We start from the raw sequence: 27,193 nt of genomic DNA, 5'->3' as shown, positions 1-27,193 counted from the left end.
ATGATGAATGAATGAAAGTAGAAGACTTAAGAAAGGCTTGTACTGTCTGGAAGAAGGTTCAAATGTGGGATATATGGGAAAGCCATGGAGAAGATGCCCAGAAGGGGCGGGGCAGTGGGCAGGGAGGAGCATATCATGGTGTTGAAGTGTCTGGAAATCAGTGTAGAGTCCTGGTCAGGCAACCTGGACGCAGGACCATCTCTCACAGATTCAAATATAAGCCAGAGAAGCCAGACTCTTGGAATGATAGCAGATGCATCTGCACATTGTAGTCATGACAGCTTCCCATTGTAAGGATGAGTGTCCCCACCTCTTGTGTCTATGGGCTACTCCACTAATTTCCTTTCTCCTTCAAGAAGAATAATAGGACTTCTGAATTTAGATTTATCAGGCCTAGGCTATGACATCCTCACAGTTGTTGAAATCTGCTTTGCATATCCTAGATATTGATTCTTCTCTTGTTGCAAGTGTATTTATCTCCATTGCCAATGTAAATACTTCCGTTAACACACAAAGATAGGTTTATAAGTTCTGTATTATTGATTTTTCTCATGCCACAAACAAATTTATCTCTTTGTTAATGAAAATGAATCTAAGAAGTAGCAAGATTGATTTGTGGAGCAAAGGTGTAGGGAAGAAGGGGGTAGAGTCACATTGGGGGTACTGCCCTTGGCTAAGGCTGAAGGAGACACTGAGTCTCTGAAAGGGGTGTGTCTGTGTGTGTGTGTGTGTGTGTGTGTGTGTGTGTGTGTGTGTGTGTGTGTGTGTGTGTGTGCAGGGAGGAAATTGCTCTCAGGGACCTATGCAAAGTCCTTTTATAAGACAATGTGCTAGGCTCATAAGAAACGATTAAAGAAGAGGTTGTGACAGCTAGAGAAGACCTTCAAGTTAGCAATCCTACAGAAAAGTAGCTCCCACTGGTCCCAACCTCAGGATCAGCCAAGCAGAGTTGAGTAGAAGGGATTCAACACAAAGCTTGGAGGAGAGTATGGCTTTTGCCATTGAAAGAGCCAAACATAGAACATAATCCAAAGTGATGAAGAAGATTCATAATGAACAGAGCTAGCAGTAAGCTGCAAGGCACCCATGTTTACACTATCAGACTTCTCTGGTCAGTCCAAACCAGATAAACAACCTTGAGATGAGTGTGTGTGTGTGTGTGTGTGTGTGTGTGCGTGCGTGCACATGTGCATGTATGTGTGCTTGCCAGTCTTGGGGCTTTAATTCAGGGCCCAGTCATTCTCCCTGAGCTTTTTGTGCTCAAGGCTAATGCTCTACCACTTTAGGTACTGCTCCACTTCTGGGTTTTTTGTTGTTGTTGTTGTTTGGTTGATTTTTTTTGTTGTTTTGTTTTGTTGTTTTTTTTTTTGCCTAGTTGGAGATGAATCTCACCAACTTCCCTACCTAGGCTGGCTTCAAATTGCAATCCTTGGCTCTCAGCCTCATGATTGGATAGGATTACAGGCATGAGCTGCTGGTGCCTAGCTGGGATAATGTTTCTGAAGACCATTTATTCTGAGCAAGTCCTTGTTCAGCCACTTATTACTTTCCTAGGAAGGCTTCTCTGAGGCAGTTTCTTGGGTGTTTTGGTGTCTGCATGCTCACCCTAGGCCACCACAATCGATACTCTAGGAACATAACCCAGTGCTGTCGATAAGGCCATCAGTTGTTGATAAGGAACATTCGCCCAGATCCTACCAGGGAGTCACCGGGTCTGATGACACAATACTGGAAGCTGAGACACGGTACTTGCACACATCTTTTTCCACTCAGGTTTTACCGCCCCAGTGTGGTATCCTTAATTCCTTCATGTGGACTCATTCAGCCCTCTCAGCTGCTGACTGGCAGTCTAAGAGAAGAGCTGGCATTCCTTAAAATTTGGCTATGGGCTGGGTATATGTTTGTGATCTCAATGTTCCCCAATTCTGCAAGAGCAGTGTGAGTTATAAGGCCTCTTGGATGCTTGAGACTGCATCTTCTAGGATCACTGTGAGAGATGCTGGGATGAATCAAGCAGATGAAGCAGATGAAGCATTCAAAGACCATGTTTAAGTCTCCCGCATCTTTTTTAACAGCTAAAAGTTGCCCTGCATGGGTGTCCCAAGTGACCTCATATCACACAGCAGAGCCTTCTCAGCTGAACACTTATCTCCCTAGAAAACCTTACCTCTTAGTTCTCTACCTAGCTGCCTTCACCCATCCTTCATGATTTGGCATATGTATGGCTTTCTTGTCCAGAAGCCTTTCATTAGTCCTGCCCTGGATTAATGGCTTCTCTTTTGTGGTTCTGGGCTCCCTCCTATGGACCTGTCTTTCTATCTCCCTCACATTGTTTGGTCACTGTGTGTTTACTTCTCACTTACCTCCTGCTGCAAACCCCTGAAGGATGCTCACGATTCATCACTTGCTCTGTGTGACACAAGCCTTATCTACTAGACATTCAGAATTGTAAGGGAAAAGAACTGGTTCTACAACTATTGAGGTGCATGGTGCATGGTAGGTTGACCGAGAGCCTGTCTGTGATGGGTGGGCATACCTTTTCTCTCTGTTGTGTCAGTGCTTGAACATCTGTAAGTAGTTGTTGCTGGAGAACATGGCTTCAGAAGAATACTATATTGCTTATGCTGCCAGGACAGCTCACTCCTATAACAAGCTTTCTTGACTTTTCTCAGATGGGCACCCTATCTGGCTTCAACATCTGTCATCCACTGACTGCCAGTGTTGGCTTGGCAGCTTGCTGGCTGGCTGTCCTTGCTCTCCTTTCTCCTTCCCTTTGTGCCACTTCCAGGACGGTGCACTCTGCTAGGAGAATGACTGCCCAAGGAGATCCATGGTGGCTTTGAGGTGCCATTATTTAGGCCCTTTGGCTTAGCCTCTCCTTTTTATGAGGTTGAATCACTTTGAAAAATGACAATGGTGCCTACTATGTACCAGGCACTGTAGTGAGGCTGAAACTCTTTGTTGTCAGTGTCCATCCGACTGTGATGGGGAAATCTCCACACTGATTCATGGCTATGGGAGGTGATGGGTCAAGCCATGGAGTCCAATGCTGAAAGTGATGCTTTGTGGGCAGGACAGTGAGCTATGTTGGAACATAAACATAAACATCCGGGCTTCCTGCTAGTCAGGAACCTTTGGCTATGGACATGGTTGTGAATAAATACCAGGACCAGAGGGGAAATTTCCATTTCAAATGGGGGGATGAAACAGGAGAGCCTCATTCCCTGGAAGTCATATATTCATTCCGCACTCAAGGAAACAGCAGTAATTTAGAGTAGTTCAGTATTTAGATTCAACTGTGTAATTCATCCTGATGTTTCCCATTCATCAAAGCGTTGTGTTTGTTTGTATTACCATGAGAAAAATAAAAATGATGTTAAAAAAAAAAGATTCCCCTTTCCTTTCATTACAGGCAAATTATGACAGAGTTACAACCCTTGGGGCCCTTCAAGCAAAGGAACATCTTGCTTCAATTAGATATAAATAATGAACAATAATTAGGAAGATTTCTTCATTGAATTTGTTATTTTATGTTTCCTTTCATCTGCAATGTACTGAAATCAATCCTGAACTGTTTGTGGGCCATGTAGCAGAGACTGGAGGAATGCTGGGAAATGTGTCTTCATAGTTAGACAGGAAGCACTCCCTGCTGGCCCTCCATGAGGACCCTGCCAGCCCTGAGTCCAGGGTCACCCAGGTGATAACCCAGCTGCCTCAGCTCCTGTCCTCCAATGTTGTACAGTCTATGGAGACAAGAAACTTAATGGCAGGTCCGAATCACTGCCTCCAGTTCATGAGCACTGACTGTATAAAGTGCAGCTCTGTGATCTGAGCATACTCCACTTCTTCCTCTTGGTAACTCTCTGTTATAGGTTCTGCTGCAGCCCTGACTTTAAAGATTTGGAAACTGCTGGAGCCTGTGGTTCATGACTATAATCCTAGCTATTCAGGAGGCTGATATCTAGAGGATTATGGTTTGAAGCCAACCTGGGCAGAAAAATCTGCCAGATTCTATTTCTAGAGTCAACTAATAAAATGCAAGGGGTAGAATCTCAGCTGAGCAAGCAAACTGAGCAAGTGTAATGTTGTGAACTCGAACTCCAGTACTTGTAAAACATTTGGAAACTGAGGTACACTGAGGCATTAGCTAACCTGTCCAAGGCTTCCATCTGAATGATGGTAGGCCTTGGAAGCAAGGTAGAGTTCATGTTTTTCCTTGCTCTGGCGTGCTTCCTACTGAATGGTGAGCCTTCTGTGCAAGCCTGCTGCTAGGGATTCCTGCAAGATGTAGAGGTGGTATCAAGAGGCCTGGAATGGGGTGGCTTCTCACAGGGAAAGGCAGCAGGTAGATAGATTTTCAAGTGGCTTGTGACGGTGTACAGGTGTACAGTTGAGATGGAGGGATTCCAGGAAGAGGCAGTAACATGGCCCGGTGCTAGAGATGAGTTGTGAGTGGCATTTTTCATTTTAAGATTGGCAATTGTGATGTGTGGGGGTTGGGACAACTGCCAGACCCTGGAAGAAGGAGGTTGTGTAAATGAGGATGGGAAGATCATTTTTCTGTGGAAATAGTGACTCAGTGAGAGACATGTGTAGAGCTGTAGGGGGATAAAAATGAGACACTGAGTTTTCTAGGAGAGAAATAAATAAAGAGAGTGGTTAGATTACAGCCTGGATCTAGAGATTAAATCTCCACCATGATTTTGTTTAATTTTATAAATATGAACTATTACATTCTCTCAATGGGCTAAGCCATGTTCCCAGTGTGGATTTATTTTATTTTATTTTATCTTATTTTTGTTTTGATTATTTTCCAGGTCCAGCTCCTTGTGGGAGGATCCTGCATAGCTGGAATTATAGGCTCACACCACCGCATAGAGCTTATTGATTGAGATGAGGGTCAATAACTTTTGCCTCGCCTGGCCTTGAACCATGATCCTCCCATGTTAGTGATTCTTTGAGTAGCTAACATTATACTTCTCTTTGTTTTGGCAGCTGCCTAGCCAAGTTCAGGTTTTTTTTTTCTTTATGATAGTATGATAACACTAAGCATTCAGTAAAAGCCTCTTCTAGGCTAGGAATCTAAGTCCCATTCCTCTTGTATAATGTTGGGTGGCAGCCACCACCATAGCTCCTCAATAAGTCATGTGATCATGAGACAGAACAGACCATATTCTTCAGCGTGTGATGCTGCCAGTTTGTATTTAAATACAAGTATTCAATAAATTACACAATATATTCAACCCAAATGAAGGCTCTGTGTTGGATGATTTGGTCCAACTAGAGATTAGCATCTGTACATGTCAGGTAGTCTAGTGCTAAGCTATGATGTTTGCATTCTCAGGTTCATGATATATTCAACAGAAGATGGGTGGTATTGGGACACATGTCCATCATAAGTCAAGATGCACCTGCATGTCTCCTTCTGAAATAAAATTTCTCTCCCCAGCTCTAATATCTGTCCTCAGACTGCTGACAGGCTGTCATGAGGCACTCTATCATCTATCCAACATGCATCAGGCTGGAACTACCTGCCCCTCTTCCACATACAATCAATCCAGTGCTTTCAAAGGTGTTTAGTTTAATTTTCTCCAAAATTTGGGCAAATGGATGGAGAGAGGAAAGGCGGAAAGATACAGTCATTATATTCAATGAATACGTATGAAACTGGAGCTACAGTAACATGAAGGTATGGGTGGGATTAGGAAAGATGGGGGAGAGTAATGAAAAGGCTGACATCGACCGAGATGAATTGCACTCATAAACTGACTTGTTGAATGGCAACCCATTTGTACAACTATTTAAAATTTAAAAAAACAAACAAACTTGAAAATCATGAGATTTCATGTCAAACTCCAGGTTTCTTAGATTATAATTTTAAAAAATGACTCAGGTACCAGTAATTCATGCCTGTAATCCTGTAATACTCAAGTGGCTGAAATTGGAAGATAATGCTTCAAAGCCAGCCCGGGCCAGAAAGTCCATGAGACTCTTATGTCCAACTAAACACTAAAACAGAAGTGGAGCTATGGAGGTACAGTGCTAGCCTTGAACACAAAAGCTCAGGGGCAGTAGCCAAGCCCTGAGTTCAAGCTCTAGGACAAGTACATACACACACACACACACACACACACACACACACAAATTAAAGTAAATTGGTTGATGGTTGGTACTAAAAATCAACAACCGAATGGAACCCCAACATCGAAAGCTTTTCCGGAATGCCATTCTATAGATCAGTCCTCCTATTCTGAGTTTGTCTTGCACTACCGCCATGTGTCAGAGGCCAGTCACTGTCAGTCATTGTCATCATCATCATCAATCTCGCCAACATGAGTATTTCCTTGTCTATTCTCTGTGAATGTTCAAGTCAAAAACCTTCAGTAATTATTATTATAAATTTATTATCATTCTAGATGTCTAGGGCCATGAATCCTGTATTATTTACTCTTAAATCCCTCAAGCTCAGCGGAGAGGCTAGTTCTGTGTGTTTAGCCATCTTGAGGAAACTTAGCTATGCCAGATGGAGGCAGAGGCATGACAAACCTACTCTGGGCTGAGGGACTCATGCTGTTGTCTGGGTAGGACTCGGAGCCGAGGAGGAGCTCATAGACCATTTCCATCTTTGGAATCCGCAGTGTATACTCATGCTTTGTTGCTTTTTTCCCTTTGTCTTTTTCTGGCATTTCAGGACATTCCAGGATCTGTCCAAGCAAGTAGAGATGCCTTACGGCACTGTTCGGGACTCTGCTGTCTATGAATACTTCCGAGCTAAAGGAACCAACCCCCTGGAACAGGACAGTACATTTGCTGAGCTCTGGAAGGCCATCAGCAAGAATGGAGGAGCTGACAACTGTGTGTCCAGCCCTTCAGAAGGCATCAGGAAGGTAGGCAGGAATTGGTGCTTGAGCACATGTGCTGAGACAGGGCTATGGATGGGGTCATCCTTGAGGTCTGAGATACCTTCCCAGTCCTTGGAATAGCCCTGCATCGGCCAGGTAACCTTTCCTCACACCTTATTTTTTTCTTTTAAGTGTAAAAGTGATATACAGAGGGGTTACAGTTATATAAGTAAGGCAATGAGTACATTTCTTTTCAAATAGTGTTACCCACTCCCTTGTTTTCTCCTTGTTTTCTGTCTCCCCCGCTCCCCTGGCCTGGCTCCCCCCCCAAATTGTAAAGTTAATTTCCAACATTGTGTCTAGTGAGTATCGCTATTGCATTCGTGTGCCCTTTGTCCTACCATTTCTGTGATTCCCCTACCTTCCCCAAATCAGATAAACTTACATACAAGACCAAGAGTACCAAAATCAAAAAACAGTGACAACCAGGAATAAACCAAAGGGGAAAAAAATGAAAGAAAAAAGCAATAACTGCAAACAGTACACTAAAAATCCCACAAACCTCTTGTTTCTGCATCGTGGAGTTCATTTTGATTCGCATCATTTTATATGGTCATGTGTACATAGCTATAGAGCTATTATGATCCTCTGCTAAGACTTTCCTAGGCATATATTAATTATTACAAATGAGGGAAACTATGGAGCCTATGTTTTTTGGGGTCTGGCTTACTTCACTTAGCAGGAAAAAGCAGTGCTGGAGGAATATCAATACCAAACTTTGAACTTTATTATAAAACCATAGTTATATGAAAAAAAACAACAACAGCTTGATAGTAGCACAGGAACAGGCCTGAAGACCAGTGGAATAGAATTGAAGACCCAGAAATGAGCTCACACACCTATGAGATCTTTGATAAGGGAGCCAAAAACACTAGATAGAAGAAAGACAGCCTCTTCAACAAATGGTGCTGGCAGAATTGGCTATACACATGTAGAAAACCGAAGTTAGTTCCTTATATAGCACCCTGCACCAGAATCAATACCAAATGGATCAAAGACTTTAATATAAGATCAGATACCCTGAAAATATTACAGAAAGGGATATACAGGATACACTAGGACTCCTTGGCACAGGTCGAAACTTCCTAAATAGAGATCCAGAAACACAACTAATCAAAGAAAGGCTGGATAAATGGGCTGACATTAAACTGCAGAGCTTCTACATGGCAAAGGATGTAGCTAGCAGGATAAATAGAAAGCCCACAGATTGAGAGAAAGTCTTCACTAACCATACAACAGACGAGAGAAGGTCTTCACTAGCCATACAACAGATGAGGCCTCATACCTGTCCTCATATCTTTCTGCTAAAGCTCATTAATACAGAATCAGAGAGACTGTGCCTTAGGTACCTTCTGACTTCCAAAGGGATGCTGCTCAGGGAAGAGCAGGCAGATTAAGCCGAGGCCTTGGACCTCTCTCTCTCTCTCTCTCTCTCTCTCTCTCTCTCTCTCTCTCACACACACACACACACACACACACACACACACACACACACACACACACACACACATACACACAGAGTAAAAAAATCAAAGCAAAACCAATGTATACCCTCACTATGCCCCGTTATGCGCATGTCTCTCTCTGGCTGCTCTAGGACTGCCTAGCTGATCTTCTTAGAGCAGTGGGTGTCCTGGAGGTGGGATAAAGGTTCAGGGGCATGAAGGCTCACTGTCTTGCAGATGGATAAGGTCTCAGAAACCTACAAGTGTCTCCATTCCCCATAGGACTCATAGCTATCCAGAGAGAACCCTGAGATCTCCCACATCTGGGAAGTTCAGAAACATCTGGGGCCAATTACAGCTTCAGTCCTGCAGGTCCTGTGTGGGGTGAGCATCTAGTAACTATGTGAGAATGCACAGTCATTTGCTGGTGAGACTTTGTTGTCCTCTCCTAAATAGAGAGACATGGGTCAGTATGAATCCCAATTCTGTCACTCTTTAACAGCATGTATGGAATGTGTCACTCTCTGGAACCTCAGAGCTAAGCGAGAACTAGGTGAGTTCTTATTTTAGGGTATCCTTAAAGACTTAAAATACCTAAAAACATATATGGTAGATTTTGACAGCTTACAGTTAGCTAAAATAATCATCTTCTTACAAGATGTATTAGACCTCCTTAATATCTAGCTTGCTCCAGCCTTGAGCTTAAGGACCATCTTTCATCCTTGAGAGTGGATTTTTTGTGGTTGAGAGTCACCTCATTTGGAGATAATGAAGCTAGGGCCTTTTATAAGTGCAAGGCAGGGGTATCATGGCCTTCAAATTCCCTCTCCCAGCTTTCTTTGTCTTTCAGAAAAAAATGAATGCACTATCCACAATAGATTTTATGAAAATCTACTTTAACAATGCTACACAAAGCATTTCTTATGAACAAAAGACCCCATAAAGAATGGATAGTTACAATACATACAAACAATATCCAATTAATATCAAGAAGATATCATGAACTTTAGCAAATCACAAAGAAAAACTCAAACAATTTATTAGAAAAAATGGGCAAAAGGCTTGCACAGAGCTTTTATAGAAGAGGCAGCACATACGGCCAGTAATCATAGGAAGAGATGCTGAAAGTCATTAGTGATCTGTGAAATGCAAATCAAGACCATAAAGATATATCATTTTCTACCAATTAGACTGGCATAAAGTGAGAGGTGGTGGAGAGGATATAGAGGAACAGGTGCTTAATTGCTGATGGGAGTGTACTCAGTACAACCACTCTGGAAAAGAGTTTGTCATTCTCTTATAAAATGGGACATTGCATACCCTGTGGTCAACCAATTCCACTCCTGGGCATCTACCTCGAAGAATTGTCTGTCAGCACTCCTGGAGATAAGAAAGGCCACAGTGATATTGCTGGTAGAGCTAAACTCTGGAAACAATCTCAATGACCATTAACAAGATAGAAAAAAAGATACCTGCAATGAAATACATGAACTACAACTGTCTTGAATAATATGGATAAATCTTAGCATAGTACTATTGGACAAAATAAAAGTATTGTAGACAATTTCATATGGGTCAACTAATAGAAGATAACAGCATCATATTCTTTGAAAAGCATAAAACCTCCTCGCATACACATCAAAGTCATGATAAAATGTAAGGCTCATCATTAGTAGTTGCTGCAGATGGGAGGCGTGGAGCCACGGGAAAAAGGGAAGCATATTGTTGGATGTAAATCAGAGTCGATGCTAAGGTTTAGATTTGCCATTTTATTTTTTATTTCTAATTACACTAACTAGTAAATGGCTTGATTGTAAAAGAGAGATGCCCAAACAAATGCAGAGAAGTCCTAAAGCAAGGATTGTAATTGATATCATTGTGTATATCCATCAATTCTTCCAAATAAATATACACTAAGTCAGGTAGAGGTTGGTTCCATACTCATATCATTTCCTCCCTTCTTCCTTCCTTCTTTCCCTCCCTCCCTCCCTTCTTCCTTCCTTCCTTCCTTCCTTCCTTCCTTCCTTCCTTCCTTCCTTCCTTCCTTCCTTCCTTCCTTTTTTATTATCTTTTAGTAGATGCACAAAGGAGTTGTCATTTAACAACGCAGTTTATGAATACCATATACCTAGATCGATGTCATTCCTTTCAACATTCTCACCCACCCCTCCCCTACACACCCCTTCCCTCACTCTTCTTAATTTTGTAAGATATGGTCTACATGCCTGTTCTGGTGTGTCTCAAGATAGCTGAAACACACCTTCTACTACTGTAGGGAGTAGCATCTTGGACATTGTGAAGATGTCTTCTCACTCTGGATATAACCCATTGGTGGCCCATCAGAAAGTGTTCAGTGGTGGCATTTATAGTTCTGAGTAAGAACAAATTGTAAACCAAACAATCAATGAAAGAGTCAAATAAAGCATTCCTTTTTCTTTTGTCGGTTGTGGGGCTTGAACTCTGGGCTTGGGTGCTATCCCCCAGCTCTTCAGCTCAAGGTGAGATCTCAGCCTCCTGAGTAGCTAGGATTACAGGCGTAAGCTACCGGCACCCAGATAAAGCATTCCTTATCAATGCCAATTTCTTCTATGGTATATAATCTAATCATTTTTCAGAATATAGGATTTGTTACTTTTATGAAATCATCAATTTATAAACTCCCAAGCTGCTTTTGGGTAGGGAGGATCACACATTTCCCTTTTATATTTGAATCTCCAATAAAAAATGGCTGCCAGTGCTAGACAAATGTTAAAGATTTTGTAATAGTGTCATAAACCTAAATTTATAGTATTGTCAGAAAAACGAGGTGTGCTACATTTTTTTAAAAGAAGAGCTCAGGTTCACTCTCCAATTTTCCTTCTTGCATCTATTTGTGTGGCTAGACTGAACTAAGACCCTCCTTTCTCTCCATAGAGCTGTTCCTCCCCCTTTCTCCCCTGGCAACAGATCCAGCAACATGGAGTCCAGGATGCACAGGTGCACCAGGCTGTGTATGGTCATCTCCTAAGTGATGACCATGCCTTACATCCAGAAATAATGAGAAAAAAACAGGCAAGTAGGGAACTATGCACTGGTACCTAACAGCCAGATGAGAGCAACTGCTTCTATTCCTAAACACAAGCAGTTTAGACAGCCTGGCAAAGGCAAAGAATACCCAGCTAGTGACTCCTGGAATCTTCTTTAGCCATGGAAGAACAATTATATTTATAATGTTCAGTTGCTCTTTGATGACTCCAGCTCCATTTCAGAAAGTGCATGGTAGTGGAACAATGGCTAATTGCTACTAAAGTCAAGGAGTTTGGTATCTGCATAACCTTGGAAAGCTGCTATTATTTCTTATTCACCATTACTGTAGCTTTTAATGGCGCGAAACCAATGTAAGTGGAATATGGCTTAGTGAGGAGTGATCACTTTTCTACAGTAGCTGAAGAGGAAGAAGGTTGTATCATGCTTGTTCTACTCCCTGACTCCATCGCTTTCCCACAGTGCTATTGAGACAGGGAGAAAGGCAGAGCTTATGGGGTCCTGGTAAAAAAAAATTCAAGATGGGACCTGGAAGGAGAGAGAGTTTTTCTTTTCTTTTTTTAAAGTATATATATTTTATTGTGAGGATACTGTACAGAGGGGTTACAGTTACATGAGTAAAAGGATGAGTACATTTCCTATCCAATATTGTTACCTCCTCCTTTGTTTTTTCCCTACCAACCCTTCCCTCTCCACTTCCCCAACTCCTCCCTCCCCACCCCCACCCCCCAAGCTGTGAAGTTCATTTGCAACATAGTGTCTTTAACCCCTTTTTTCATTGTATTTGATTCTGATGCCCTGCATCTTGTTTATACATTTTCCTAATTTGGGGAGGGGAAGGGAAATAACAAAATGCTGAAACAAGGATACAGGTTGACCCATTTTAACAATGAGTTTTTATTTTCTAAGAGACTGCAACAAATGCTTTTTATGCAACCTGTCTGTCACCCAGTATGTCTCAATAAATACAGCATTCTTCCCATGTAAGTCATCTGTTTGCTTTCTGACAAAGCAGAGAAAGATACATGGAAAGTATAGTGCCTGCTCTCAGTCAGCAAGTTATCTTTCTTAGAGTAGGGGATAGAAAAATAAAGAGAAACAAAAAGGTTCAGGGATCTTTTCTCTTGGTGAGAAAAGTCCTTTTGGTCCTGAGTAACATGCCACAGATCTTGACTGTCTCCATTCCACATAGCCATGTGTGTCTAACGGACACAAGAAAGACTGGATCAAGAACATGGCCAACTAGGTCCATGGTTCAAATTTGGTTTTGTGAAGTTTTATTGGAAAACAACTCTTATCTGTTCACTTATATAGCATTTATTTCTGCTTTCCCACAACAGAGTGGAGTGACAGAGACCGGATGGCCTTCTAAACATTTTTGTTATCTATCCTTTTATAGAAAAAGGTTGAATGCAAATTGGTTTAAAACAGAGCTCTGCAGCACCTAATAGCCCATAAACACCCCTAGCAGCTCATCCTCTAGCTCTGTTCATCTAGTAACTTTTAGGGACCTATAGTAGCTCATTCTCTTGTCCTACAACATGTAGTCATTTGTAGGTTCCTTCACTAGCTCATCCTCCAGTTCTGTACAGTCTAGTAGCCCATAAGCACTTCTAGTCACTCATCTTCCTGCTCTGTACCATCTAGTAACACATACACTGTTGTAATCATTTGTCTTGTGTTGCACTATTTAGCTGAAAGGTAGCTTTAATGACTTATTTTCTTGTTGTAGATCATCTAGTAGCCCATAGACACCCACACTAGCTCATCCTCTAGTGTACTCTCTAGTGACTCATGTTCCTATAGAAGCTTATCTTCTGAGCAATCTTGTAGTAACTCACCTTCTGGACCTGCACCATCTACTAATCCATAGGTATTTCCAATCACTTGTCATCCTGCTCTGGAACATCTCCTAGCTCCTAGACACCTCTAGTAGCTCCTCTTTTAGCCCTGCATCATTCAATGTCTTGTGTTGTCCATTCCAGGTCTGACGCTGGTGGCCTAGGATCATTCTGGGGCTCAGCTTTTGTCCTGGCCGGATCTAGCTTTCCCTCTGTGTCTGAGGCACAGTGCCAAATTACTTACATGAATTACTGCTTTCTTCCTAAACAGACATCTTCATGATTATATCTCCATAATAGAAATTGATCTTGGAGATTGACTTGCCCAAGGTCACACAGACCAGTGGCCCAACCATCAAAACCTCACACCCACATTGCCTCTAGTGCAAGCTAATATTGCCATTTTTATTCCTCAGTTCCTTTCTACCCGTGTGCACACTTTTTACTTCTGCTTTTTATTAATCTAATACTTTCACACCCACATAGCAAGATGTATGCCTGACCTCAGTTATTAAAAGACTTCCCCCATCTTCCATGTGTCACAGCAAAGATTATTTAGGATTGTGATTTTATTTATTTATTATTTCCATACTATTAAAATTATCAATTGGAGAAAACTTTGAGATACAGAGCTGAGCTGGCAAGTGGTTCAAATTTATATGATAATAACTGTGTTCCATGAAGTGAGACTTTAATGTTGCTAGTGGGATTGTTTTTTCTTTTCTTAGGCTTGATGAACTCCGCCAAGGAACATCTCACATAGCCCGATTTCTGTGCAGTGCCAGGACTGACCTGGACTGCAAAATGATTAAGCCTTTTCATAAATCAGACCTAATATTTAATAACATTGTCAAATAGAATATAGTGTTAATAGTTTAAATGTCAATCTTTACAGCTCATTGAGCTCTTTGAATAAATAGATGAGTAGCTTGTCTCAGACCTTGTGGCTAAAGATAGTATTTTTTTTTCAGAAGGAAGTAGATGTAGAGGCCAGTAGTCTTCACAGAAGGTGGGTTTTTTCCACTCAGTGAATCTTATTGGGGTCATAAAATGTGGATGCAAATGCACAAAAAAGCTGGACCCACAAATCTTATTTATTTCCATCATTGATCTAATGCTTGCCTTGGCATCTTCTCTCAGCACCTGCATTTGTCCCTGTCCTGTTCCTTTCTGCTCTGTGTTGAGGGCTGCTATCAATGCACAACCCTCCCTGCTGAGTCAGAGACTATATTGTGTGACAGAAAGTGTGGTCTTTAGTGGAAGGACCATGGAAAGATGAGGAACTTCTATAGCCCCTTTCTTTGGAATGATCAAGGTGGAAGGGGTGTTTGTACATGAGGCACCACGTTAACTGTTCAGTATGCTAAGGAGATGAAGATGCAGATGGGCTAGTAATTTTGAAATGTTTGATTAAAAGATCAGAAGGCCTCAGGTGCCAGTGGTTCATGCCTCTAATCATAGCTACTCAGGAGGCTGAGACCTGAGAATCACAGTTCAAAGTCAGCCTGGGAAGGAATGTCCATGAGACTCTTATCTCCAATTTAAAAAAGAAAAGCCAAAAGTAGAGCTGTGGCTCAAGTGGTAGAACACTAGCCTTGAGCAAAAAAGCTCAGGGATAATGCATAGGCTCTGAGTTCAAACCTCAGGATAGACACACACACACACACACACACACACACACACACACACACACACACACACACACACACACACACACACACACTCACTAAAGCCCAAACCATTGCCACCAACAAACCCAGAAAGCTCTGATTCAGATAATGGGAAAGATAAAGTTCTCATTCAGAAAAGGAACTGGGAGGGAGTGGGAAGCTTTCTGTGGTGGAAAGCAATAGGTATGTAGCAATACCTATAGACGCATCCTCTATATTTGTCTTCAGTGTGAACTGGGGATTCTGTAAGCTGCCTTCCTTCTCACACACTCTTGTTTGGTTAACCACTTCTTCATTTCTATACTTTTTGCACCTACCTGAAAGAACTCTATCCATTTACAGGTTGGATGCTCTCTTTTCTTTATCCATTCATTTATTCACTTACTCATCCATTCAAGAAATGCACTTCAAGCCATTTCTGCTTAGGAGTTAGGAAATGTGAGTTTAAATTCTATTTTTAACCTAATTTAATCCATGGCTTTGAGCTAGTGAAGTCACCTTTCTGAACTATCTGAGAAACTTCAGAAATACTTGGCAATATTAGATGTGAGTTTACTGATGTGTCAAGTCTAAAGCATCCAGTGTGGATTGTAGCCCAAAGCACACACTCTGTGGAAGCCAGCACACTGTTGTAGCATCTACTATATGTTAGGAGGAAAGATTAAAGGATACAAACACAAATACAATTGACATGAATAAAATAAAATGGCATACATAAAATTGACATTCATAAAATAAAATGCTTATTTAGTGTGTTCATTTCCTGAGTTTAGATAATTTTATACAATGGTATAATCACCACCCAAGCCAAGATACAGACCCATACAAGTTTTCTTCAGACACTTCTACCATCACCAAAGACAGACACAGATTTCTTTCTTACATCACAGATTAAATTTGCCTGTTCTTGTAGTTTGTATAATCAGACTCTAATACAATATAAACTTCTATTTGTCCCTTATTTCATTCAACAAAATGCTTCTGAGATTTATCCATGATGTAATGGATATCAGTACTATGCTTTCCTTTTTCTTTGTTTCTTTTTCTTTTTACTTTTGAATAGTATTCTATTGTAAATATAAATCTCCACTTGATTACCCATTTGGCCTGGGTTCACATTTCCGCTATACCAACTGAGGACTTCTGAGAATGAGACAATATGAGTATTCCTAAACAACTCCAGTGGGGGGTATATTTCCATTTTATATGCAAATAATAGGGGAAAGAATCAAAGGTCATGGCATACATCTGTGTTTATTGCTATGTGAAAGTGAGTAATCAATCCCAATATGGCCACACAATTCTACACTCCCAGAAATACAGCCCTTCCATAACTATAATGTGCGACATCCCATTCATTATTAGCATTGTCAAAGTTGTGACTGGCTAACTTGTAGCCAATTTTTATTTGTCTGTTCGACTAAATTAGAGCCAATGCAGTGGATGTGAGTAGCTATCTCATTGTTTCTGTTTGATGGCTTCTGATATTGAGTTCTTTTTCATGTTCTTATTGGCCATCTATATATCTTCTTTTGGAAGTGTAGGCTCAAGTCTTTTGTTAATTTTTATTGGGCTCTTCTTCTTTTCATTGTTGATTTATATGAACTTTTAAAATATTCTGGAAATAAGTCCTTGATGAAATGCAAGTGCTACAAATGTAATTCTCAATCTGTAACTCATCCATTCATTTTCTTAATGGTGTCTTTTGAGAAGTAGAAGATTTTAATTTTGATAAAATACCATATGTCAACTTTTTTCTTTTCTTCTATAGTTAATGCTTTTGGGTTGTGCCTGCAAGTTTTACCTACTCCAAAGTGGCACAGATTTATTTTAGATGTTTTTATGTTCTATGATGCACCTAAAATTAATTGTCTTGAGTGGAATGAGAAAGTGATGAGTTCATTTCTTTTCTGTATGTACATGTAATTGATCTAGTCTCACTTGTTAAAACATCCTATATTTACCCAAGAACAGGTGAGAGACCTTGATTGAAAAGCAATAGGACAGTATGTGTTGGCCCGTGCCTAAATTCTCTACTCATTTCATTGATCTACCTTTCTATTCTTATGCCAATACAAAAATGATCATAGCAGTTTTATAGTAATTCTAAGACAGATGTTTTAAGCCTTCTAACTCTGTTATTCTTATATAAGATTGTTTCAATAATTCTGGATCATTTATCTTTATTTAAATTGTAGAATCATCTGTCAATTTCTTCAAAAGCATGTTAAGATTTTGATAAATACTGAATTGAATATATGGATTACTTGGAAAATTTATCACCACTTAACATTGGACCTGCTAATCCATGAACACGTGGGCTTTTTTCATTAAAAATGTTAAATTTGACTTTAATAATTTTTAGGTTTTGTTCTGTTTTATTGATTTCAACTTCTTGCAAAAATGTTTTCTTCTATTTATTTTAGTTACAATTTGCTCTTTCACCTAGCAACTTAATGCTAAAATTTAGATAATTAATTTTGTATTTGTTTCCTTTTCTAAGATAAACATCAAAGCTATATGTTTCCCTCTAAGTACTGTTTTAGGTCTATCCTTGAATTTTTATATATTATATTTTCATAGTTCAAGTCAAAATATGAATTCTCTATAAATAATGATACTATATTGTACAGTAAAAATAGAAGAAATAATTTAGAAAGCTCTCACTAGAAAAAAATGAGTGTTTGAGGAGATAGATGTACTTAAACTGATTTAAACATTTACTTAAGTTATACTGGAATCCAACGTTACCTGGTACCCCCATTTAACATTTATATGTTTGTATTTATATACTAGTTAGAACTAAATTAAAACACAAAACAAGATGGGTGCTGGTGGTCCATGCCTATAATCTTAGCTACTCAGGAAGCTGAAATCTGAGGATCTCAGGAAGCTGAGATCTGAGGATCACAGTTCAAAGCCAGCCCAGGCAGTAAAGTCCCCATGAGATTCTTATCTCCAATTAACCACTCAAAAACTGGAAGTGATGCTGTGGTTCAAGTGGTACAGTGCTGGGCCTGTGCAAAGGAGCTCAGGAACAGTACCCAGGCCCAGAGTTCAAGCCCCAAAACAAGCAAAAAGCAAAAATAAAAACAAAACACTGAAAGGGTCAAAACAACAAAAGAAAGACTCACACTTAATCCATTTTTAGAGTATCCCAATAGAGTTCAAGAGACAAGAAAGGACTGTGATTTAATACAGAAAAGACCCTTGGGACACAGAGCAGAGATTTATTTGCTTAGAGAGGTTGGAAGCTTCCACTGATAGTTCATCGTTCACACACAATTTATAATTCTTGTGTCTTGGTGCTTTTTCTGTTTTGAAGATAATAGTATGAGAATGCAAGAGGGAACTATCAGTCAGGAAATTAAATATACAAAAGAATGGAAATGAAAGAGGTGAACTCCATGTGAACAAAATCAACTTGCATGTCTATTAAATGAATGTTTTTCTTGTGGGATCATGAACTTAACAGTTGCTGTCTTCAAAAACCCCTCCTCCTGGTCTTCAGTTTCAGCCTGCTGAGTTTTTGATACTTTGGCAAGTAAATATAACTGCACTTTCTTCTCATGCTTTACTCTGTGTTCCAACCCAACTGCCACATACAACTGGCGTCACTTGTTAAAACTATCAGCAGTTTTGAGGTGAAAATTTCATTTCTAACTTGAAATGTAATATGTAAACATTAAGAAAACTTTACAGCTTCTCAGGAGGCTGAGATCTGAAAATAGCGGTTCAAAACCAGCCCAGGCAGGAAAGTCCATGAGACTCTTATCTCCAATAAAATGACAAACTCAGAAAAAGCCAGAAGCAGTGGCTCAAGTGGTAGAGCGCTAGCCTTGAGCACAAAGAGGCTCAGCAACAGTGCCTAGGCCCAGTGTGCAAGTCCCAGGATGGGAAAAGAAAAAAAAAAAGAAAAGAGAAGAAAAATTTTAAATAATTGAGAAAATAAAAACAAAAGTACGGAGGAAAAACCCAATCACAATTTTTTCACCAACTAAATATGATTCCAGGAATTCTCTTGCATATTTCTGTCTAGTCAGTTTTGAATTTCAACCTAAGTTTTATGTAATGATGATGTTAGAGAAAATATATTTTATCTTTTCGTTTTTATTTTTTTAGTAATTTTATTGTAAAGATACTGTATAGAGGGGTTACAGTTACATGAGTAAGGTAATGAGTACATTTCCTATCGAGCATTTACAGTAGAGTTCTCATTGTTACAGTGGGTCAACCTATATCCTTGTTTCAGCATTTTGTTATTTCCCTTCCCCTCCCCAAAGTAGAAAAATGTATGTACAAGATGCAGGGCACCGGAATTGAATACAGTGACAACAGGGGTTGTGCCATAGGGGGAAGAACATACAAAAGAAACAAAAAAATCAAATAGTACATTATAAATACATTAAAAACAATGACAACAAAGATAAAACCTGTTGTGTCCATATTTAGGGGTTCATTAATATCATCATATATGGTCATATGTACATTTGACTTTTTCTCTTTGTCTGAATTTATTTATTTACTTATTTATTTATTTTGTTTTGAGATAGGGTCTTACTATGTAACTGAGGCGGCTTTGAACTCTCAACATTCCTGGTTCAGACTTTCTGGTGATGAAATTACACATGTGTCATGTCACTATACCTAGATAGCCTGCATTTTTATGACATTGTTGTAAAACCTAATTATTTAGTGACAAATACTTCTTCATTGATATAAACCAATTTATCCAAACATTCCCTTCTTGATTGTCATTTGAATCTTTTCCAATGCTTCACAAATATAAATGGCATTGCAATGAACATCTTCATGCCTAATATTTCTTTTTATTCGAATTTCTACATTTATTTCTGTAACTGTAATTCTCAAAAATAGAATTATGGTGTCAAAAAAGATGTCAATGTTTAAAGCTCTTGACAAAATATTACTGCATTTTGTCAAAAGCAAAGCTTTGAATGGATTATAATCTTATTTGTGGGATCAAAAAAATATTCTAGTTCAGTGCTTTCCCCATCATGCCCTTATCATTTGTCTTTAGGTAGAGTAATTCCATTATAAATTGATATTTTCCTACTTTTCCTTAGATCCTTTTTTGTGATTTTGTCTTCCTATTAGCCTATGTATACCTATTTGTGTAATTTTATTTTATTTCACTTTATTGTCCTGGAGATTTTCATTTTGTTTTCAGTCCTTCTTCTCCTTGGGCCCAAACAAGGCACTGGAATCATAAATTATAACACATCCAGCGTGAGTCTGGAGAAGTTGAATAGATCATGATTAAAGATTCATATTCATGGGCTGGGAAGGTGGCTTAGTGGTAGAGCGCTTGCCTTGCATGCATGAGGCCCTGGGTTCAATTCCTCAGCACCACATAAGCAGAAAAAAAAAGCCACAAGTGGCACTGTGGCTCAAGTGGTAGAGTGCTAGCCTTGAGCTGAAGAGCTGAGGGACAGCGCCCAGGCCCAGAGTTCAGGCCCCACGATTGGATCCCCCTCCAAAAAAAAGATACATATTCATTCATAAATGATAAGGGATACACATACAAAACCACCCCCAAATATGTATTTCCATGGTGATTTATGATGTGGTTATTTTTACATTTATGAATTCATTGATTTGTCAACACATTTACTAAGGATGACCTCAATATGTAGAAATAGACATGACAATTTTAGTCTTAAACAGAGTAAGAAGTGGCATAATCACTGTCAAGGAGAAGACAGAGATTGATTTATGTATGCCATGTGTTACTGTTTCCTTCCTTATTTTACTTCTTTTCTTCTCTTGGACCTTTGTCTATGCCTAGACAATCTAGCCATTTATTTAATCTTACTGATTTTTACTAGAGACACCAAGGATGCTCACAAGTGGCCAGGTTTTCTCATGCACAGTTGCACTTCATCAGAGCTGTTTGTGGGCGAGAATACTGATGTCCAAAGAAAGCAAGGTATTTCCTGACAATCAGGCTTGAGTCAGCATCAGGCCCAGAATTTGAATTCGGGACTCCAGCTTCCTATCTTTGTCTTGTGACTGTAAAACTAGAGAAGAGGTATGCTTATTAGAATGAAGCCTCAGCTTCATGTGCCAATCATGCGAATCTTGGTCACCAAAGCCTGTATGGGTTTCCTCCTTCAGCTCACCTTTGTTCACTGTGGTGCATGTTGCTTGGAGAATGACCCTAATTTTGTCATCCAGACCGGATGCTAGCTGTTCCCTCAGATCTGGATGGAAGGATATACTTCTCTAAGCCTTCCCTGTGATCCCTTTCCCCTTACTATACTGTGTCCCAGCGCATGACCTCATCAGATGTTCTGCTGAGGTCTCAGTGCCCTGCTGTCTGTCAGAATCCTGCTAGACTCAGAGCCCCTCTAGATGAGGATCACCCTTATTTACCTGCCCAAGGTTGCACTAGGGCAGAGGTAGGCTCGGGATAAAACTCAGGACCCAGATGTTTTACGAGTAAGAGCAAATATGGATGGAAGTGCCATCCTGAGCATCTGTCTGTGCATGAATGAATAGGGTTGCTGGGATCTCATGCCAAAGACTGCAAGGACGGATGAGGAGCTGGTAGAAAGGGGGAGTGATCTATACTAGGATGTAGTGATCTATACTAGAACCCCCCCGCCCCCAGAGGGGGCTTCCTTAGTCTTTCTGAATCTCATTACCATACAATTGGCTGACTTGGTCCCTGAATAACCCCTTGCTGTTTAATTCTGTTTGATGGTGATTGGTTTGGGATAATATAGTCCAAAGATCAAAGAAAGCCCCCTCTGAACCTCCCTTATTAAATTACTTGGCTTTGGATTTTGAGCATTGCCAAGCAAATCTCATTATGAATTCTTCAATTACTTTCTTTTGCAAGTTTTATAATTTGGTAGGGTAAGCTCTGGAATCAAACCAATATCCATGCCATCATGCTAACTTTGATTATTTTCAGACTCCTCGTTGGAGGGAGTGGGAGGATGTTGATTCTCTTAAATCTGATTTTATATTTTAGATTTCCTCTGCCCTGTAATTTTGCTTTGTACCCAGATCTGAAAGACTTCACCTTAGCACTGACTGTAATAGGGGCAGATTATTGGTTTGAATATTATTGAATATTATTGGTTTGACTTTTATGACTTAAGATTTTGCATTTTGAAGGAAATTGTTTTGTTCTTTGATTATACTAAAATCAAGAAGTGATTGCTGATAAAAATCATTTTTAATTTATGGCATCTTCCAACTTGTTGGCCACTTTTGCTTAGCTTATTGTTCTTTCTATTCTCTTCGCAAAATGTTTTTGTTCAGGCACCAAACGATTGAAAGGGAGAAAAAAAAACAGTAACATTCTTAAAGAAATAGGCATGTGTGGCATTATGTGAGTGCACTTAATCTTCACACAGAGGGTACTTTGTGATATTTTAAGTTTGAAATAAGGAACACAAAACTCAAAAGAATTAAGTCCCTTGCCCACAGATTACTTAACTCTACCTTCCTGGTGTTTGATTGCCACCATCGTCATATCATCATTGAGACTAGAAAATGTATCTAAGTAGATGTAGACTTTTCCAATTCCAATGGGATGATAGAACACTACTCTCTATTGTAACAGTATTTACTCTGGACCCTGAAATTTAAATTTAAAAGTGATGTGTGTGTGTGTGTGTGTGTGTGTGTGTGTGTGTGTGTGTGTGTGTGTGTGTGTGAGTGAGAGAGACAGAGACAGAGACAGAGACAGACAGACCGACAGACAGACAGACAGACAGACAGATTTAATTTTGTTTGTCAATTTGCTTGAGTTTAAGAAATGCCTAGAGTATTAGGAAAGTTCCTCACTGGGTGTATGTGGCAAGATATTTCCAGAGACAGTATGATAAATTGATCAACTCCTTGTTGAATTCATAATATGATGGCATTATTGGAAGGTGGTGAAAAGTAGGAGGGCAGAGTTGCGGGAAGTGGGTCCATGGAAGCATGTCCTATATCTTGCCCTTGCCTCTTCATGTAAGCCTTTGCTCTGCTTCCTGGCTGTCATGATATAAACTGCACTGTTCCACCACTCTCCTCATCACAACGGAATAAACTCTCTGAAACAGACCCAAAATAAAGAGAATATTTCTTTCCTCCTTTTAAATTGTTCGTTAGGGATTTTTGTCACAACTTTCTCTCTCTCTTTCTTTCTGAGAGAGAGAGAGAGGGGAGTGGTAAGAAGTCAGTTAATAAACCCAAAAGAACAATAGGATCAATAAGATCTCTGCACAGCTTTCCTCTTGAAGATCCCAAATAAAGAGCAGAAATAGTCATCCTGGTAACAAAAATCCTCATAAGTAGAATTTGCTTTTCTCTAACATCTGAACTGCTTTCATATGGACAAGGACTTGGACTTGTGACATGTAACCCAAGTGATAAACCTTAGCTTGTCACAAGGGAATGTGGTAAGAAGACTTTCTAGAAAGTGAAGAGATGGGGAATCCCTAAGCCACATAGTGGGGTCTTCATTAGGGTGGTACTGGATCTGATTTGGCAACCCACCAAGATCCTCTAGAGATTCCACCACTTGACAAAGCTATAAAGTCAGGTAGAGCCTGAAGCTTGTTTATCTGTACAAGATAGGAGGTTTTTTTTTTAATCCTCTTGATCAGGATGAGACCTCTTTTGCAGCTCTCCAATGTACCGTAAGGCACATTCTCTGCCTCTCAAGGTTGACATTTCAGGAATGATATAAAGGAATACTTAGCCACAAGTAGAATGAAAGAATGAGACTCTTCAATCTAAACCTCAAGGCTGGTCTCCCAGTACATTAAGGGGTATTCTGTAATAACAGTTGTGACCACACAACACTTACCTCTTCGTTTTCCTTCCAGAATCAAGGGTTGCCCAGAATTAGCTAAAGAACTATTAAGAGGATTTGGGGTAGGATTCCATTATATATATTGTAAATTGTAAAATCCCATAGTATGTAACACATTCTGGATCCGTTCATCTGTGGTAGGGCATCTAGCTGTTTCCCATACCTTGGTTGTTGTGAGCAGTGCAGCAATAAAATTGGGTGTGCAGGTACCTTTATTGTATCCTATAGTGCATCTTTTAGATAAATGCTCGAGTGATATCATTGGAGCACATGGTAGCTCTGTTTAGTTGGTTTTGTTTGCTTTTTAGGAATCTCCATATTGATTTCCATAATGGTTGCACTAATTTCCCACCAACAATGTCCTGGAGTCCCTTTTCCCCTATATCTTTGCCAACATTTGCTGGTATTCACATTTTCAGTTAGAATGACCATTCTAACTGAAATGAGATAGAATCAAAATCAAACTTCATGGATTAAAACTTTTTGAAAAATTAACAGATGGAATAAAAACCAGGGAACTGAAACATGTCTGAGTGTGGAGGTCAGTGGGAAACAGGTAAACGAATGAAAAAGTGAACAGGGGATAAGTATAGCCAGAATACTCAATGTGCATCTGTGATGAAGGAAGAGGCAGGTGAGACAGGGAAAATGATGGAAGTAGTCATTCTCATTGAAAAGCACTGGGCACGTACATGGGCATATTAAATTGTAATCCTCTTCTACAACCATTTGAAGTCCAGAAATGTTTAAAAAGTCTTTTAAAATTGCTTCACATGGCAAAGCCATGTTTGGGTATAGTTTCAAAGGTTTTGCTGGAACTTTGACTCAACAAAGTCAAATGTTCAGTTTAGACTGCGCAGTGTCCCTAGTACGGTTATGGGATTTGAGTCAATAAGAAATGGATTGGTTCTTCCATCTCTCTTTAGTCAGTTATAAAATCTTAGGCAGATTAATTTATTCTTGAAAAGGAATAATAGTATTGCTTCTTCCAGAACAATGGAGATTGGAAGCAATAGGAAGGGATTGGCAGAGTACATTTTGGCTACTGTTCAAGGTGTGGAGCCTGCTCCACAGCAGTGCTAGCAGTCCTTGGGAGCTTGTTAGATATGTAAATTCTTGGGTTCCATTCCAGGACTAATGAATCAGGAGCTGGAATGGGGGAAGTTAGCAATGTGTTTGAATGAGTCTTCCAGGCGGTTTTTACCCCTTCTTACATTTGGTAACATCTGCTTGAAGTGATGGCATTGACTCTTAGAATTGTTGTTGTATTAGTATTTGATTTTACTTTTGAAGTTTAGAAAGTTCAGTGCCTATTCTGTTTTCTGTGTGGGTTAGCCTCTAGGTGGGACACAGAGAAGAGAAGGTGGCAGGTGAGCCTGCAGAGCAGAGAAGGTAGACATAGAACATGCCTGCTCTGACAGGGACCCAGCTTACTCATATTTTTCTAGCTATAACTGTATGTTAGACAGCAGACTAGAGTATTAGACAGAATATGCATGGTAGGAGTTTACATTCCTCTGTGTGTATGTGTATGTGCATGTGTGCATGACACACCATATCAGGATAGCCCTATCCTACACTTTATGACATGGTTAACTATAAGGAAGCCCTTTTTCTATACTTGCTCAGTTCTATATTCATTTCCCTCTGTGATTCAGTTTATGTCTAGGCAAACCCATTTACTATTTCTCTTCAATCATTCTTAATTTTTCCCATGAAATACTCTGATGTGATTGTTGTCGATCACCCTCTTTGGACAATTTAAAATTTTTGACAAACCTTCGAAAATCAATGTACCCCTTTGCCCTCTTGAGAATCTGGTTTATGGCCTTGATTTCGCTGATGGCATACAAATTCACATTTAGATAAAGGAATCGTCGTTTCTCCCCGAGAAGGTTTTCTTTGTCTTTTCTTTTTTTTTTTTTTCTATTTGTACCACACCAATTCCCTGTCCAGTGGGGATGAGATGAAACTTCTTCCAGTAGGAAAATTCTTGGTTTACTAAATAAGGCTGTTTCTCCCCCAGAGAGCCGAAGGCTCCAAAAGAAACAGGGCTACTACAATGCCTTCACGGGTGAACTGTTAAAGACAAACATCATTAGTACAAACTTGGGAGAAAAACATTATGAGAGCATAAGCAGTTGCTTTGGGGGTTCCATGTGGCTCTTCAGGACTACTGAAGTAGAAGTTTTCACATGACAGGGAAAAATACCACTACTTAAGGAGAGCTGCGGAAATTTAAGCTCTGTCAATAACTTAATTTTCTGGCTGCAAGAAGTTGTTTAGTTATTATTTTTATATTTATTTATTTACTTTTTTTGGTTTTAGTCCTGGGGCTTGAACTCAGGGCCTGGGCACAGTCCCTTAGCTTTTTGTTGTTGTTTGTTTGTTTGTTTGCTCACAGGTGGTCTCTACCACTTGAGCCACAGCTCCAGTTGTGGCTTTTTGCTAGTTAATTGGAGATAATAGTCTCACAGACTTTCTTGCCTGGGCTGGCTTCAAACCAACAACCTTACTTCTCAGCCTTCCAATCTAGTATTACAAGGCATGAACCGTCAACACCTGGTGGCCACAATTATTTCTAAGTTTCAACTTCCCTGGGTGGAAAACAGACATATGTCTGGAACATGAAACATTATCCTGAACCTTCCAAGAAGATATCTGTTAAGACAACATGAAGTAGAGGACTTGTTCAAGGAAAATATCTGGTGTGACTTACCTTTAAAGTGTGTTTTCAGCAGTCTTGGTATACTCTATGATTTTCCCTTGTCTGTGCAATGCTCCAGGTGAAAATCTTTAATACACTCTCTCATTCTAAATATGCTTTCAAATAAAGGTGAGAAATCTATGGGAGGTCTATAACCATTGGCCTCACCTTTGTGCAGTGGGCTTGGTGTGAAGACTGGACATTTACGTTTCTTCAGCATCACTGCTGCTGCTGCTGGTGGTCCAGGGGACACACTTCAGGAACCATGAGTCTCTCACATAGACTTGGAGAATGTTAAATCTGGAGAAGACCTTAAGGATCATCTGGGCATGTCTTACAGTTTTATAAATTGATAACAAGTCAGTAATTAAGCCAAGAGTGTAACCCAATCTAACCGTCTTTCTAATCTGCCAGGCTGATGATGGAGGACTATTTCAAGTGTTATTTATCTCAAGGCAATTGCGTTTTAATCAGGATCCCAACTTGATGCCATGGTGCGGGTGATGATTACCATGATGCCAAAGCAATGTGCTGACACTCGTTTAAGTTCCTTTAATGCAGCAGACGCTTCTGATGTGGTCTCTTCCTCTCATAAGCACAGGAGTGTGGGAGTATATTTGTTCCCTCTAGGTACCATCACTCAACTCTCAGAGCTCATGAGGCTGGCCAAAGATGCTGGGGGAAGAAACAAGCCTCTTTCATGAACATACTGCGCTGTACTCCCTGGGAACGAGTCGACGATTCTGGAAAGAAAGTTAAGGGATCAAC

The 27,193-nt window shown here is 39.9% G+C and overlaps 1 protein-coding gene across 2 annotated transcripts in view; it reads left to right on the top strand.

The window, feature by feature from the left end:
* Window positions 1-27,193, top strand: part of Grid1 (glutamate ionotropic receptor delta type subunit 1) — a 762,765-nt gene that overhangs the window by 701,770 nt on the left and 33,802 nt on the right. For both annotated transcript variants that reach the window (XM_070020755.1, XM_070020756.1), the window contains exon 13: window positions 6,692-6,887. In XM_070020755.1, coding sequence (XP_069876856.1) covers window positions 6,692-6,887 — 196 coding nt within the window. The remainder of the gene's footprint in view (window positions 1-6,691; window positions 6,888-27,193) is intronic.

Source organism: Dipodomys merriami, unplaced genomic scaffold (genome assembly GCF_024711535.1).
Source record: "Dipodomys merriami isolate MVZ:Mamm:240054 unplaced genomic scaffold, mDipMer1.0.p SCAF_14, whole genome shotgun sequence".
Classification (NCBI taxonomy): Eukaryota; Metazoa; Chordata; class Mammalia; order Rodentia; family Heteromyidae; genus Dipodomys; species Dipodomys merriami.
The sequence above is the reverse complement of the archived record's forward strand: the minus strand, read 5'-3'. Positions and strand labels throughout refer to the sequence as shown.